This window comes from Zonotrichia leucophrys, chromosome 14 (genome assembly GCF_028769735.1).
Source record: "Zonotrichia leucophrys gambelii isolate GWCS_2022_RI chromosome 14, RI_Zleu_2.0, whole genome shotgun sequence".
Lineage (NCBI taxonomy): Eukaryota > Metazoa > Chordata > Aves > Passeriformes > Passerellidae > Zonotrichia > Zonotrichia leucophrys.
In genome coordinates, this window is record NC_088184.1 from 14,215,267 (window position 1) to 14,230,628 (window position 15,362).

At 58.2% G+C, this 15,362-nt stretch overlaps 2 protein-coding genes across 2 annotated transcripts; one reads left to right on the forward strand and one right to left on the reverse strand.

Moving 5' to 3' along the window:
* The first annotated feature begins 67 nt into the window (after positions 1 to 67).
* Positions 68 to 9,280, forward strand: SMCR8 (SMCR8-C9orf72 complex subunit). The gene is made up of 2 exons (XM_064726341.1): positions 68 to 2,558; positions 4,487 to 9,280. Exons 1-2 carry the CDS (start codon positions 211 to 213, stop codon positions 4,938 to 4,940), a joined length of 2,802 nt encoding a protein of 933 aa, XP_064582411.1. The 5' UTR covers positions 68 to 210; the 3' UTR covers positions 4,941 to 9,280.
* Positions 9,274 to 14,770, reverse strand: SHMT1 (serine hydroxymethyltransferase 1). Its single transcript, XM_064726342.1, has 12 exons — positions 14,683 to 14,770; positions 13,435 to 13,552; positions 13,014 to 13,159; positions 12,625 to 12,740; positions 12,374 to 12,534; positions 12,142 to 12,223; positions 11,710 to 11,922; positions 11,370 to 11,486; positions 10,910 to 11,032; positions 10,633 to 10,749; positions 10,410 to 10,520; positions 9,274 to 10,012 (listed from the first exon to the last, which is right to left on the reverse strand). The coding sequence occupies exons 2-12, from the start codon at positions 13,525 to 13,527 to the stop codon at positions 9,843 to 9,845; spliced, it is 1,449 nt and encodes a 482-aa protein (XP_064582412.1). The 5' UTR covers positions 13,528 to 13,552; positions 14,683 to 14,770; the 3' UTR covers positions 9,274 to 9,842.
* Positions 14,771 to 15,362: the final 592 nt, after the last annotated feature.

Consider the following 15,362-nt stretch of genomic DNA (forward strand, 5'->3'; position numbering starts at 1 on the left):
TCAGAGGCCGCGCGTCATGTGACTCCAAGATGGCTGCGGGTCCGTGAGGAGGCGGCGGCTCCGGCCATGGCGGCGGCGTGAGGGGAACCCGGGGCTGCGGCAGCGGCGGGGCCGGGCCGGGGCTGCGCCGGCGCCTCCCGCGGGGCCCGGCGGTGGCGGGGGGACCGGGGGCGCGTCGCTGCTCCATGTCGGTCCCGTCCTGCGGGAAATATGATCAGCGCCCCTGACGTGGTGGCCTTCACCAGGGAGGAGGAGCTGGAGGATGATCTGTACCGCGAGCCGCCCCTGCCCGAGGAGTACTCGGTGCCGCTGTTCCCCTTCTCCGGCCAGGGCGCCAACCCCTGGGCCAAGGTCGCCGGCTCCAAGTTCACCCGGGACTTCATCCTCATCTCCGAGTTCTCGGAGCAAGTGGGGCCCCAGCCCCTCCTGACCATCCCCGATGACGCCAAAGTGTCGGGCACCTTCGATCTCAATTACTTTTCCCTGCGGATCATGTCTGTGGATTACCAGGCATCTTTCGTGGGGCACCCTCCTGGCTCTGCCTACCCGAAGCTGAACTTTGTGGAGGATTCCAAGGTGGTGCTGGGGGACTCCAAGGAAGGGGCTTTTGCCTACGTGCACCACCTGACCCTGTATGACCTGGAAGCCAGGGGCTTTGTGAGGCCCTTCTGCATGGCCTACATTTCTGCTGACGAGCACAAAATCATGCAGCAGTTTCAGGAACTTTCCACCGAGTTCTCCAAAGCCTCCGAATGCCTGAAGACGGGGAACCGGAAAGCGTTTGCCAACGAGCTGGAAAAGAAACTGAAAGATCTTGACTACACCAGGACCGTCCTGCACAACGAGACTGAGCAGCAGAAGAAAGCCAACGACAAGGGCTACTACACAACCCAGGCCATTGAGAAGGCCAACGAGCTGGCCAGCGTGGAAAAATCGATCATAGAGCATCAAGACCTGCTGAGGCAAATCCGGTCGTATCCCTACAGGAAGCTGAAGGACTCTGAATTCCACGCCTACGAGCCAGAGTGTGCCCTGGACCAGGCTGATGCGGGCAGCCATGATCAGGACCCAACTGCCTCTGAGCCTGGTGAGACTCACCTTTACACCCACGTGCCATCCTACACCCCCAAACTCATCAAAGCCAAGTCTGCCAAGTGCTTTGACAAGAAGCTGAAGACACTGGAGGAGCTCTGTGATGTTTATTTTTTCACCCAGACCCTTGACCAGTTGCACCATATCGAGAGGACTTTTCGAGGGGATGTTTGTTACCTCCTGACAGAGCAGATCAGCCGGGCTCTCCTCAAGCAGCAGAGTGTCACCAACTTCCTCTTTGAGGATGTCTCTTTCCTGGATGAAAAACCTCCTGAAAAACAATACAGAGGCTGCCAGGGGCTCGGCCAAGATGCCATGGATGAAAAATGTTTGGAAGAGTCCCTTGCTCCCAAAGTGGTCATCAGCCTGGGCTCCTACAAATCCAGCGTGGAGTGTGTGCCCATCAAGATGGAGCAGGAAATGGAGGACTGTGAAGAACCCAAGATGTCTGAGTCCGTGATGTCTGAGCAGCAGGAGAACCTGGACTATCTGGATGCAGATATCAAAGGCAGCATCAGCAGCGGGGAGAGCATCGAGGTGCTGGGCACGGAGAAGTCGGGCTCTGGGCTGACAAAATCAGAGAGCCAGGCCAGCCTGCCCGCCATGGCCAGCCCCCAGGCCGGCCGCAGCAAGGTGGGCAGCCGGCGCACGGTCAGCGAGGACAGCATCGAGGTGCTCAGCACGTGTCCCTCCGAGGCCCTCATCCCAGAGGACTTCAAAGCCAGCTACCCAAGTGCCATTAACGAGGAGCCCTACGCGGATGATGACGAGGGAGGCCTTCGCTTCACCCCCAGAGCCAACCCGGGCGCGCACGACGGGCAGGACGACATCTCCAAGCAGGAGAGCTTGGTGCAGGTGGATGCTGCCTGTTGCATCGGGAAGGAGAGCCCCAGTTTCCTGGAGCCGCTGGCCGAGCAGCTGGGGCAGAGGCCGTGCGAGGAGGACGGTGTGGTGCGGATCCCACCACAGCCCTACCGGGGCCCGGCCGAGCAGGGGCTGCGCGGGGGCTTCCCCTCCCACCAGGCCCTCTCGGGGGGGCTCCTGCCCTACGAGCCCGACTCGCGCCGCCTGACGGGCAGCAGGGAGGTGAGTAAGAGCAGCCTGGACGAGTGCTCGGACTCCACCAGCCTCATCAGCAGCGCCGCCTCCACGTGCTCCGACAGGACCCCGTCCCCGGCGCAGCCGGCGTGCGCGGCGGCCGCGGACAGGCACAGGAAGAGGGCCGGGCAGAACGCGCTGCGCTTCATCCGCCAGTACCCCTTTGCCCACCCCGCCATCTACTCCCTGCTCAGCGGCAGGACCCTGGTGGTGCTGGGCGAGGACGAGGCCATGGTCAAGAGGCTGGTGACGGCGCTCTCCATCTTCGTGCCCAGCTGTGGTGGGTACGCCAAGCCCGTGAAGCACTGGGTCACCTCCGCTCTGCACCTGGTGGATTTCCAGAAGTGGAAGTTGATTGGACTGCAGAGGTAAATGCCAGGGTCTGGTTGCTTAAGTAGGGTTGAGGTGTGTGGTGAGAGCTTCATCTCAGAGGGCAATGAGTGTGCAGGGGAGGTCTCTGAATTACCAACGTAGCTGCCACGAATTTCTGCTGGTAGGAAAAGGAGCAGATTTATCCCTGCATCCAGCCTCACTTGAGAGTTAATCTTTAAAACATCTGCTGGGCACTTGCTGCCTGTCTCAGGTGAGTTATTTGGCCAGGAGGTTTTTGTCTGGCAAAGCAGAGAACAAACATCTGAGTCCTGCTGGGTTCCTGGATGATCTGGTACAAGTGCTCATGGAGTTCCTTGTGTGCTCTGCTTTGCCATCTCCTGCTGGAACTCTTCTCACATTTCTGACTGGAATTTTAGGGTAGATGGTGCTGTGCTTGAGGGGAGGAGCCTTCTTTACCTTCTGGAGCCTACTGAAGAAGTGATGAGATCTGTAGGTCAGAATTGGAGTGCAGCACCTCAGGCTGTGCTGGTGAGGAAGAAAGGTCCCTGGAGCTGTGCAGGAGCAGTGTTGGGATTGTAGGAAACCTCTGCTTAGGGTGAGAGCTGTCCCAAAAACAAGTGCCCCTTCCCAGCACCCATTCCTGAGCTGTGGCTTCACTTATTAGCTCATACTAGCAAAGAATGTTTGCTCAGCTCAAGGGCCCTGCCCTTGTTGATGAAAAGGATTTTTTGGTGTGTTCCAGGATGTGTTCTGTGCTTTGGGTGCAGGTATGGCAGGGAATGGCCATTGCTGTCACCAGCGTGGAAAACATGAGTCAGAGTGGCAGACAGTGCTCAGAGCCAGGCTGGAACAGCTCCTGCAGGAGTGTTTGTAAACAGCAGGAAAATTAAAACACAGAAACCTGCTTGCTGAGCTGCAGAGTATTGTATTGCTGGGGGAAATTATCCAAAACTGTGAGTTTGCTCTCATTTCTGTGCTTGTGAGGCAGGATGACAGCTCTGCCAGCAGCTGCTCACAAGCTCTCTGTCTGTCAGGGAGGTTTTTAAAAACCCCAAGTGTTTACTTGTTGCTCAATATTTGTGGTTAGATGCCATTTTTATAAACAGAAATCTTTATTTAAGAGCTGCCTGTAACATGTGTCAGTCATTTCAGCTCTCCTCCGTGGAATGTTAATTAAGTGCTCAGTTTAATGTGGCTGCTCTCCACAAACCATTTGTAGGAGGGCTCTGGGAAGGAATTCAGAGGCTGAACTATTTATTCCAGTGAGGATCCAGTGTCTCCTATGGCCAGGTGCTGCCTGGGCACTGGGGCAGCCCCTACACCAGTTAGGGCTCCCAGTTAGAGGCTGGGAGCTGTGTCTCAGCCCAGCAGCTGTCAGCACAAAGCATGCAGGAGCTGAAGGGTGTGCGTAGGCTGCTCATTTGCATTTCAATACCATTAGGTTAAGCTCGGTGGGTAATTGCATCCTTGTGAGCTGTGGGTTTGCACCTGAGTGACAAATAGGCTCAGCCACGAAATGTTTTGGGTTAAGGATGGTTCTGTCTTTTAGGAAATTCAGAAGGTTCTGCTGCACTCAGGGCTTCAACCACCTCACAACAGCTCCATTCCAAGGGGATTTGGGGGGAGCTCTTGGGAAAGGGGATGCTTTGGGTTTCTGAGTCACAGTGGGAGGCTTTGAGCTGCTGTAAAAGGTGTCTGCTCACCAGAGATGTCCTGTGAGTCCCTCTGCATGTCACTGAGGGAGGGAGCTGACCTGAAGTGAGGCAGTTTATGCTGCAGCATGCACAGTACAGATCAGGGCACGTGGGAATCCAGGGAATCGAGGTTTCTTTAGAGTCAATTTGTCCCCTTTTAGGCTTTATTCACCCCCAGAGATCTTCCACTAGCTCATACAGGGCACGGACGCCCCGTGCTGCTTCCTTGTGGCTGCCCTGCAGCCCTGACCTGTGTGCTGCCGTTGCAGGGCAGTGTCCCCCGGCGGGGTGAACGTGCTGCACGCCCTGAGCCGCTACAGCCGCTACCTGAGCATCCTGGACGCCGACAGCAAGACCCTGCGGTGCCCCCTGTACAAGGGCAGCGTGGTGGCCAGGCTGGCCGACCACCGCACCCAGATCAAGCGGGGCAGCACCTACTACATGCACGTGCAGAGCATCCTCACCCAGCTGTGCTCCAAAGCCTTCCTCTTCACCTTCTGCCACCATTTGCACCTCCCCATCAGCGAAAGGGAACCGGAGGAGTCCGTCGTGAATCGCAGGATGAACTTCCTGAAGCTTCAGCTGGGCCTTGCCAATGAGGATGTCAAAATCGTGCAGTACTTGGCCGAGCTGCTGAAGCTGCACTACATTCAGGAACCGGGGCAGGGGAGGAACCCCCTGCTCAGATTTGACTATGTGCCCAGCTTTTTGTACAAAATCTAGCCTTGCACAGGCCCTGTGCCCACGTGCAGGGTCTGACAGAGCTCATCCATGCTTGGCATTGCTGTCTGCAGCAGCTCTCACACGTGGGGAAGGGGCCCAGGTGTTGGTGTGTGCTCCACAGAAATCTGGGGCTGTGGGAGTGGATTTCTGGATTTCTGGGTGTTCCATCACATAAACCATCAGGCACTCTGTAAATGTTAGAAGGGGCACTGTTATAGTGGATCACAGCAGCATCCTGGGGGTTATGGCATGAGGGGAGGTGAGCTATCTCGGGGATCAGTACTGACCAGTGTGCAGCCCCCCACATAGCACAGTGTCCTGCATGCTTCTGCCAGAACCCTGAGCCCTGTCAGGTCCTTCATGGAGCCAGGGCTGTGACCAGAGGTGTAAAGGCCATGTGAAGTTTTGTATCCACCAATGTGACTGTCATGGGAGTGAAGCTCAGAGCCCCCTGGCAGGGCAGCAGCTCACAGGCCTGTGCACAGCCACAGTGGGTGCTGTCCCTTCCTGCACTGAGTTTCTGGGCACTTCCCAGGATAGGCTGTCCCTGGGTGAGTGGGGGCACAGTGGAGGCACACGTGCTTCTCTCCAGAAAGGCTTTCCCAGCGTGGATAAAATCAGGAAGGTGAAAGCAGTCCCTAAGGCTGGTGAGCCCCGAGGCGCCGGCCGCTGCGAATGTAGAGCACTGTGCCTTGTTCATTTGTCACATCCCATCTGCTGGGTGTGCAGGGAGCCTGGGGATCCTCCTCAGGCTGGAGGGAGCTTGGGGATCATCCTCAGGCTGTAGGGAGCCTGGGCATCATCCTCAGGCTGCAGGGAGCCTTGGGATCATCCTCAGGCTGCAGGGAGCCTTGGGATGCTCCTCAGGCTGCAGGGGGACTGTGCATCCTTAGGGACACTGGGAATGCTCAGAGCGTGTGAGGTCGGGGGTGGCTTTTTAAAGGTTTAAAGGCAGGAGGGAACTGAAGGAGGGTGAGGGCCCTGTTTGGAGGTGCTTTTTGTGGTGGAGGAATGATGGCTCAGCTGGAGCCACGCTGTGAGACAGCAGGCTGTTAGCACAGGCTGGTGAGGTGCAAGTGCTCAGGAGATCGGGGATGAATGTACTGGATTCTGTGTTTTATCCATAATAGTTTATTTTATTTTACTTATTTTTATTTTGTTGGGGAGTTGGCGTTTGTGCTTTGTGGTGAAACAGAGCTGGCATTGCTGCTCCTGGCTGAGCCATTGTCATGTCCTGCCTACCTCTCCCAGGGCTCCTGAGTGGCTCTGGATGGGGCAGAACTGCTGCTCCTGAGCCTGGCTACTGAAAACTTTTCCTTTCAAAGTTTCTGTGCCATAAAGGAGGTGCCAACAACGTGGTGGCACTCCCAGGTGGTTCCTGTCAGTGCCCACAGCTTTGTGCCCAAGCACAGCACTTCCCTCTGGAGTCTCATGGGTGATCCTGGGCTGCTCTGCCCAGTGCCATGGGCAGCAGCAGCTCCCAAGGTACTTCCAAGTAAGAAAAGTCTTTCTAGGAAAGCTAATCTTGGTTTTAATTCTTTTTAATGCTGATTACGGGTGAGAGCAGCTGGCATCATACAAGAGCTGATCTGTTCTTTAGTTTGTTGGTTTTTTTTTTAAACTTCTGTTTATGGTGATAATGTGAGGCAGCTTTGGAGGTGAATGTGATCTTCCTTCTGAGCCTGGGAGGTTTCTGTGTACAGCCTGAGGTTCCCCAGCGTGGCTTAGACCCCACTGGGACTTGCTGTGAGACCTGCACTCCTCCAAAGCCCTGTCTGGAGGCAGGGAGGCTCCTTGGGGAGGCTGTCACTTGCACCACCATCAGTGCCTCAGCATTGTGCCACCTCCTCCTCTCCCCTGGAAAGGCTCTCTGGGGTACAAACCCACAGGGCACAAAGGTGTTTTGAAGGTTATGCTGTTTGTGGTGGCTCAGCCAAGTTGGCCTCGTGGCTCTGTCCAGAGGGATTTCCAGGGTCAGGGGTTGTTTGTGATGGTGTTTTGAGGTTGTGGCTGGAAGCAGGGTGGTGTGGCCTTTGCTGAAGGTGAGCTTCTCACCTTTACAGTGTGTTCAAAGCCTTCTCCTGTCCTGCCTGTGCCCTCCTGTCTCATGTGAGCTGAGTCTGCTGGTGAAAGGCTCTTTGTCCATCCAATTTTCTGCTTCCTGAGGTGCCTCAAGGTGCCCCCTGATTGATTCATGCACACCCAAACTTCCACACTAAAGCTGAGGTGAGATTCCCTGGGGGAGGAGGGAGATGAGTAATGCAGGTGACACCAGGCAGATGAAAGCTCCCAGCAGCCTGCTCTGGAGCAGGGCTCCAACCAGGAGCTTGTTTCCTGCTGGGAAACCACCCAGTGCTGTTTGGGTTTGAGGAGGGAGGGAGGGAAGGACAGACAGACTTTTTTCCTGCTGACTCACTCACACGTCTTCCTCCAGCACGGAGTGGGAGAGATGATTCGTGGTGGCTCATTTTAGTCACAGTGGTTTCGACCTGTGGTGTTCAGCTGTGCTCATAAATTGAGAAATAACTCACTTCTTACTCCCTCTGTCCAACCTGTAGTATGTGATACTCAAGGCTGTGTTGAGCAATACTTGCACTGCCACCTGTCTGACCTGCTTCACCTCTCTGCCACCCAGCAGCTCTGACTGGGGAGGGTGCCCCGGGGGCTGGAACATCTCTGATTCCCAACAGGAGCTCTGGGATTATCTGCAACTGGGAGCTGTGGAGAAACACGCCCTGGAGTGCTTGTGCTCCTCTCAGCAGTGTAACCTCTGAACTTGGACTGGAAAAGGGGAGTGGACACCGGGCTGTGGCACCTCTGGGCGTTTGGAGCCCTCTCTGCTTGTGGTGGCAGAAACTGGGGGGATTCTGAGGGCAGCTGGTGTCTGGGAGCTGAGTTCCTCTTTCCTCTGTAATTTCTCTGTCTCTGTTCTGCTGCTGTTGTACAGTGCAGATCCTGTATTGGCACTTTAGGACTTGCCCCATCTCTGGTGTGGCACCTGACCAGTTTGATATTCACAGACTAACAACGAGCCACAGCCTTTGCACTGACAGCTCCTGCCATGACGTGTGTGTCGTTCTCTTGCCTGAGCCATCCTTCCCCGAGGAGCAGGGGGGTCCTGGCAGTGGCAGTGCCACCCTCACCAGCCAGCGGTGCCCTGCATGGCCGTGTCCCCTGCTTCTGTGAGTGCTGCCACCCAGCATGTCCCCACCTCCTCCCGCACAGCCCCGCTGGCTCCCCCGGCTGCCGGGGAGGGGAGGTGTTCACTGATCAGAATTCACCCGAGCAGAAGCCTCTCCCGGCCAGGAGGGAGGGCTCCCGTTCCCCACTCCTGCTCCTTCCAGGCCCTGCTCTGCTCCCCACTAACCCCTCTGCTTCCAGCTCCCAGCCCAGGAGGCTCAGCCATAGCTGTAGGTGATCTTAACCCTACAGAGGTTTCATTTCTCAGAGAACAATGCTCAGATTTCCTCTCATCTGATAGCAATCACTTCTGAGCAGCTCCTCAGAGCTGCCTATACTCTAGCAATATTCACCGTGGTGGGAGGGTGGGGAGGCACTCCAGGGTGGGAGCTGATGGCTCTGTGCTCCCAGGCCAATTCTTTGGGTTTTATTGAGTGTGAGGGTCCTGAGCCCCTGGTCTGGTGGTGGGAGCCAGCCCACACTGCAGATTGCAGGAGCTGGGCCGGACCCGGGGCTTGCAGCAGCACAGTGAGGAGGCTCCTGTAACAGGGTCTGAGGGAATTCAGGGAGCTGCCCAGGCTGCAGGAGAAGCCCTGCCCCAGAGCACAATGTCAGAGCACCCAACTGCACCCCAGCATTGGAGGGGTCACAAACCCCCAGCCCCTGCTCCCTGGGACGGATTTCACTGGAAGGCAGCAGCAGGGTACCCGGTCCTGCCGGCAGCACGGCTGCTGCCACGGGGATGGGGCTGGGCTTGGAGCTGCCTCTGAAGGCTGCCAGGAGGCTGTGATGAATTCTCATCTTATTTTAAAAAAGCACTGTATCCTATTCCTGCATGTTGAGTTCCGTGTGTGTGCCTGTGCGTGCCGAATGCTTGCGTCAGTAGTTAGGGCGAGTGTGACCGGGAGAAACCCAAGCATGTCTTAGTGTCGTGCTGTAAGTGTCACTGCACAAGAGTTTAACTGATGTTAACACCAAATGACTAGTCTGAGAAATGTACTTTTAAAAAAAAAAATATTTATTTGGGTTCAGATATTTTTGAAATACAAAAAAAAAAAAAAAAAAAAATTGGTCGTATTTTTTAAAGCTTATAATTCTTGTCATATGTTGTGGTTCAGTTCTTAATTTTAACATGCTTATTAAAAAATGGTTCAACCTAAGCTTTGTGCCAAGGGGTCTCAGAGAATACTGGAGGACCTGGTTAGGATGGGATGGTGATCCCAGGAGGGATGTTCAGGACAAGGCTTGGCCCTGTCGTAGCCTGTGAGGTGGCAAGGCACACAGGATGAAGGGGAATCCTCGAGGCTGAAACCAGGGGGGCTTTTAGTGGCTGTGAGGTTCCTGTGCAGCTGGAGCCCCTGTCCCTCACACTGCCATGGGCAGGGTGTCCAGGGAACGTGGACAGACCAGTCTACATCTCATCTGCTGCTCCACAGCCAGCACGAGCTGGATGGCACCATGAGGTGAGTGAGGGTGACCTGGTGCTCGGTGACACAGTGGTGAAGGGCTGGTGTCCCCACAGGGGTGGTACTCATGGGGTCCCTGTGCCCCACATGGGAGGGGAAGGGGGAGTAAGAGCCAAAGGAGGAGCTGCTGCTGCTGCAGCCTCACAGGGAAGGGCTGGGAGAAGGCACTGGGGTGTTGGTGTCAGGCTGGGGATTGGGGGTGTGCTGTGATCCTGGGTGCTCCCGTGGCTCTGGGAGCAGGCACGGCTGTGTCTCCTTACAGGACAGGCAGCCCTGGCAGCGGGAACGTGGCTGCAAAGGCTTCCACCTCTTCCTTCAGTGCCTTCAGCTCCCCACGGTATTTCTGGTCCTCCAATTTGTCCTTGAATTCCTTCAGCGTGGCCTTGGGGCTCATGTCCTTCTGCACACGCAGAGCCAGCTCAATCCCTGCCAGGATGGAGATGTTTTGGTCAGCCCTCACAGCTGCTGCAGCCCAGGGCTCTCCCAGCCCTGCTGCCCCCCGGGACAGAGCCCTGCTGCCCCCCATGACACAGCCCTGCTCCCTCCCTCCTTCCCATCTCAGGCACTTGCTGCCCAGGGACACAACTTGGAACTCCTGAGGACAACGGGGAGAGAACTGCCAGAGGGACAGGCTTTCAGCCCACTGCCTGCAGCGGGGAGAGTCTGGCTGGTCCCAGCTGCCCTCTCACATCCAGATGTGGAGGTAGGATGGTTGTTCCTCCTTGCTGGGTGTTCTCCCTTGCCAGCTGGTGCCTCCTCATGCAGGGGAGCTGTCCTGATGCAGGCTGGAGCTGGAGCTGAGGCTCCCTAGCCCCCAGCTCACCTTTGTGGATGTACTGGGCCACCCTGCGGAAATCGTCCTGCCGGAAGCCACGCGAGGTCAGAGCCGGTGTCCCGAAGCGGAGCCCGCTGGGCCGCAGGGCACTGACATCACCTGCAGCACAACGAGGCACCCGTGACCAAACCTGGCACTGAAACCACCTGTGGGCATCCAGCCCGGCTCCTGGGGCGGAGCAGGGGCTGGCAGAGCTTGTGGGATCCCTCACCAGGGCACGTGTTCTTGTTGCAGGCGATGGAGCAGAGCTCCAGCACCCGCTCGGCCCGGCCGCCGTCTGTGCCTTTGCTGCGCAGGTCCACCAGGATCAGGTGATTGTCAGAGCCCCCTGCAAAGAGAGGACTTTGGTGGGATTGGGGAAGTGCTTCAGCAAAAGAAGACTTGAGATTTAACAAGGGGTGAGGAATTGTGCCAAGAGAACCCTGCCATGGTGTCCTTGAAGAGCTGCCCAGGGTCAGCCCCATCCCACTGCCGAGACGTGTCCTCACCTGTGACGATGTCGTAGCCCATCTCCATCAGTGCTGATGAGAGTGCCTTGCAGTTGGCCACCACCTGCTGCTGGTAAGCCTTGAACTCGGGTGTCATGGCCTGATGCAGTGCCACGGCAATCCCTGTGGATAGAGGCAGGCCAGGGTCAGATTTGGGGGGCTCCCATCCGCAATGGCACTGCCAGCAGAAGCCATACAGGAGCTGAATGAATGAATGAATGGACTGATCCTTCCTTTGCCTTAACATGGCATGAGCCATGAGCCAAAACACAGGACAGGCTTGGTCACTCCTTGGGCAATGCTGGATCACCAGCTGCCTTTTGCCACAGTGTCCCCAGTCTGTGAGCTCTGTAGGGCAGCTGGAGCCTCCTGTGCTGCTGCTGGGGGTCAGAGCCCTGCCAGGAGCCCTTTGCCAGCTCCCTCTGCCGTGCTGGAGCTGGCAGCCAGCCTGGCTGCATACCTGCAATGGCGTGGTTGTGTGGGCCTCCCTGCAGCCCTGGGAACACTGCCTGGTTGATGAGGCTCTCCAGGTTGTAGAGGGTCTCCTTGCCTGTCTTGGGGTCCACGCTGCGGGTGCCTGTGAGGCAGGGAGGACATGGTGACAAGGCAGCACAGCCACCCTTCTCCCACGAGCTGCTTTCACCCCCTGGCTGCTCAGAGCAGGCACAGTGGTTGTTCCTCTTCAAATCTGAGCCAGGGAAGCTCCCCAGACACTCCCAGGATCTTTCTGCCCTCCCTCTTTCCCAGTTGGAGCAGGAAGCAGCGTTAGCCTGCAGCGTTCCTCTCGGCACCCCGGGCACCTTTGCGGTAGAAGATCATTCCGGCCCTGCAGCCCCGCAGGGTCTTGTGGGTGGTGGTGGAGACGATGTCGCAGTGCTCGAAGGGCGAGGGCACCACGCCAGCAGCCACCAGCCCGCTGATGTGCGCCATGTCTGCCATCAGGAACGCCCCGTTGTCATCCGCGATCTTCCGCATGCGGGCGTAGTCCAGGTTCCGCGAGTAGCAGCTGACACCTGTGGGGACAGCGGTGAGCAGGGGACAGGAGCGGATGTGCAGCAGCCTGGCACAGCCCCAGGAGCAGGCCTGCAGTGCAGCCAGCCCAGCAGGCTGTACACAAGCTCCTTGCGGGGTGGTTGTGTTGGAGGTTTCCTCCTGGCGCTGCAGCATCCATGGGTTTCAGGGAGCCACCCCAGCCCTGCCACCAGGGAGGTTGGTACAGGTGTGACCCTTACCTGCTATGATCAGCTTGGGGTGGAAGAGCCGGGCGTTCTCCTCCAGCTTGTCATAGTCAATGTAACCGGTCTTGGGGTTGACCTGGGAGAGGAAGAGGAGGATTCAGCCACCTCGCTGTGGTGAAGATCAGCTGCAGTGCTGTCCTGCAGGAGGGAGTGCTGGCACTTTTAACTTTGAGGCACCAACACTAATGATAACTGCATCCTGGCTCTGGCTGGAGCAGCTCCCTACCTTGTAGGGCATGGACTCGAAGAAGACAGAGGTGGCAGAGATCTTCTTCTTGTCTGTCATGAAGCCGTGGGTGAGGTGGCCACCATCGGGCAGGTCCAGCCCCATGATCCTGCCATGGGGCTCCACCAGGGCCGTGTACACCGCAAAGTTTGCAGGTGACCCTGCAGAGAGAGCACAGCGGGCTGGGTATGAATGCTGGGGCACACAGGGGCCTGGGCAAACTGCCCTGGCTCTCCTGAGCACCCCAATACCTGAGTAGGGCTGGACATTGACTCCCCACTTCTGGGGGTCGAGCCGGTAAGCCTGCAGGGCTCGCTTCTGGCACAGCCTCTCCAGCTCGTCCACAAACTCCGTCCCGCCGTAGTACCTGCAGTGCAGGACAAGGATAAAACCAAACTCAGGACTCAGAACAGGCCCTGTGACCAGGCTGGGGACACACTGGGGTGGTGCCCCTTTAGTGCAGCCACAGCAGATGTGACCCTGCTGAGACTGTCCCATTGTGGCCAAGGACAGAGGCTGAGAAGGTCAGAGCCTGTCCTGGAGGAGCCTGGCTGCCAGCACAAGGACACTGCTTCCCTCTCTGGTTCCTCTCCCACCCTGCCAGGGTTTGGGTTGGTGGGCCTTAGCCCCAGCCCCATACCTCTGTCCTGGGTAACCCTCAGAGTATTTGTTGTTCATGCAGGATCCCAGGGCCTCCAGGACTGCTCGGCTTGCAAAGTTCTCCGATGCAATCAACTCCAGCCCCAACCTCTGCCGCTGCTTCTCCTTCTTGATGATGCTGTGCACCTTTGGGAGAGGAGAGAAATGGCCTCAGCCATCTCTGCACGGAGATGTGGACGTTCCACCACAGGAACAGGGCTTGGAAAGGTGCTGGAGAACAGAGATGTGATCCCTTCTTGGTGCAGCTGATCCCGACCAGCCAGAGAGAGCACAGAGGATGGATGGGCTCCAGCAGCTCAGCCTTGGACCCTGCCACGTCCTTGGCTTGACCAGGTCAGCATCCCCATGGCTGGCTGGGGGATAATGAGGCAGCTGGGCAGGAGCCAAGAAGGGGCTCTCACCTCGGGGTCATTGGTGTCCAGCGGCTCCATCACCATCTTGTTATGGGAGGCCCAGAGCTCGGCGCTGGGCAGGCCCTGTGCTGAGCTCGCCATGGTGCTGCTGCTGGCTCTGAGTCACCTGCCAGGGGAGCAGGGAGTCTGTGGGATGGCAGCAGGGCTGGGTGCCCCCACATCTCCCTGAGTGCTGCCTGCTGCCATCCCACGTATTCCCTGGGAACAGCCACGGGCTGCTGGGTGAGGAAAACACACACAACCCTCAGGCTTCCCCTGCTGATTTAAGATCAGTTTGTTAATTCCGGTGCTTTGATAATGTCTGATACTCTCCCATCACCACCCCTCCCTGAGCTGCCCCTGCCCAGCTCGGCAGTGCCTGATGTTTAATTTCAAGGGCAGTGAAATGCTCGTACCCACAGATCTCAATTTAACACATGCTGTGATGCCCAGCATGCTTAAACCTCTTGGCTGCTTTCCCTTGGGCAAAACCCCAGCAGGTCAGAGTCCTGCCCCTAACCCTGACTGAAGCATCCTGTGGAGCTGAGAGGCCCTGAGAGGCAGCAGTTCTGCCTCTGTTGGGTTCCATGGCATGGGTGATGCCCAGGCCTGGCAGGAGCTCTCTGGCCCAATTGATGCTGCTTTTGGGGAAGGAGTAACAGCCTAGCTGCTGCCTTGGCAGAAAACAATCCATCTTTTTACTCATTAACCCCCAAGGACGGGTGAAGGTCCGTGAGCAGGTTATTAAGCAATTCCACGCGGTTTCCTTGTGCCAAGCTGCCAAAGTCCATTCACGCCGCCCTTGCTGGGCAGGGATGCTCAGCCATGCTCTGGCCCGAGCCCAGGCTCACTGGCAGGGTGGGAATCCTCACGGCCGGAGAGGCTGGGCTGAGCAAAGGCTGCGAGGGGCAGTGCTGTGGCTCCGAGCAGGATGCAGGTGCTGCATGTCCCCCAGCCCAGGATGGGCTCACTGCAGGGAGGGACAGAGGCATCCATTCCCAGGCAGGATGAGACCTCCCCCACACCTGGTACCTCACCTGGGGAACCCCATCCCCGAAGCTCTGTCTCCACCTAGACCTGCACCCCCTGTATCCCGACTCCATCACTTCCCACATCCCGAGAGCCTGGGGGCGCGCCCCTCTGCCCTGCCCCGCGTGGCGGGGACCGGCGCTGTCCCTCAGCGGGCTGCCGTGCCCCGGCCCTGCTCTCCCCACCCGCACACCCCGATCGTGCCCGGGTCCCAGTCCCGGTCCTTACCCGCTCCCGATTCCGCCAGCGCGCCAAAGCCCGCGCGCTACCATAGCCCGGCCGGGCCCCGCCCCCTCCGCGCCGCGGCCAATCAGCGCCGCGCTCCGCCCCGGGAACGGCGGCGGGGAATGCGCTCGGGAAGCACCTGAGCCAATCAGCGCCGCGCTCTGCCCCCTCCCCGCCTCCCATTGGCCCGTGCAGGGGCGGGGCTGGCGGCGCGGCCCGCACGTGGCGCCCGGGGCGCGGGTGACCTTGGGCCGGGAGGGGCGGGGGGCCCGCGGCTGTCACCCCTCCTGTGCTGTCACCCCTCCTGTGCTGTCACCCCTCCTCTGCTGTCACCCCTATGCTGTCACCCCTGTGGCAATGCCTGAACCATTCATCCCCCGGTGCCTCTCCGCCAGCCCTGCGGTGTTCCCGGTGTCCCGCCACTTCCCCCATGAGCCAAAGGATGGGACACCCCAACACCGTGCAGCGGGCAGGGACATTTCCAGGCACCCCCCTGCCAAGGCCGTGTCTCCAGGCTCTGGCACAGGCTGGGCACGTTGCTGCTGTTGTGGGGCGCAGAGCTGGCCCTGTTCCCCCTCCGGTGCCCAGAGGGATTTCGGGGTGCTCAGGAAGGGGAGCTGCCTTGTTTTGTGTTTTCTTCAGTCATCACATCCAAGTTAGTGCTTGGGCTTGGCCAACCAGCC

Excerpts from the sequence above, each read along its gene's own strand:
- SHMT1 (XM_064726342.1), bottom strand. The coding sequence starts at position 13,527 with ATGGCGAGCTCAGCACAGGGCCTGCCCAGCGCCGAGCTCTGGGCCTCC. Across the intron at positions 10,750-10,909 it reads GGGCTACGACATCGTCACAG|GGGGCTCTGACAATCACCTG; the intron begins GTGAGGACACGT and ends CTCTCTTTGCAG. Across the intron at positions 10,013-10,409 it reads GGCCCAGTACATCCACAAAG|GGATTGAGCTGGCTCTGCGT; the intron begins GTGAGCTGGGGG and ends CCATCCTGGCAG.
- SMCR8 (XM_064726341.1), top strand. The coding sequence starts at position 211 with ATGATCAGCGCCCCTGACGTGGTGGCCTTCACCAGGGAGGAGGAGCTG. Across the intron at positions 2,559-4,486 it reads AAGTTGATTGGACTGCAGAG|GGCAGTGTCCCCCGGCGGGG; the intron begins GTAAATGCCAGG and ends CTGCCGTTGCAG.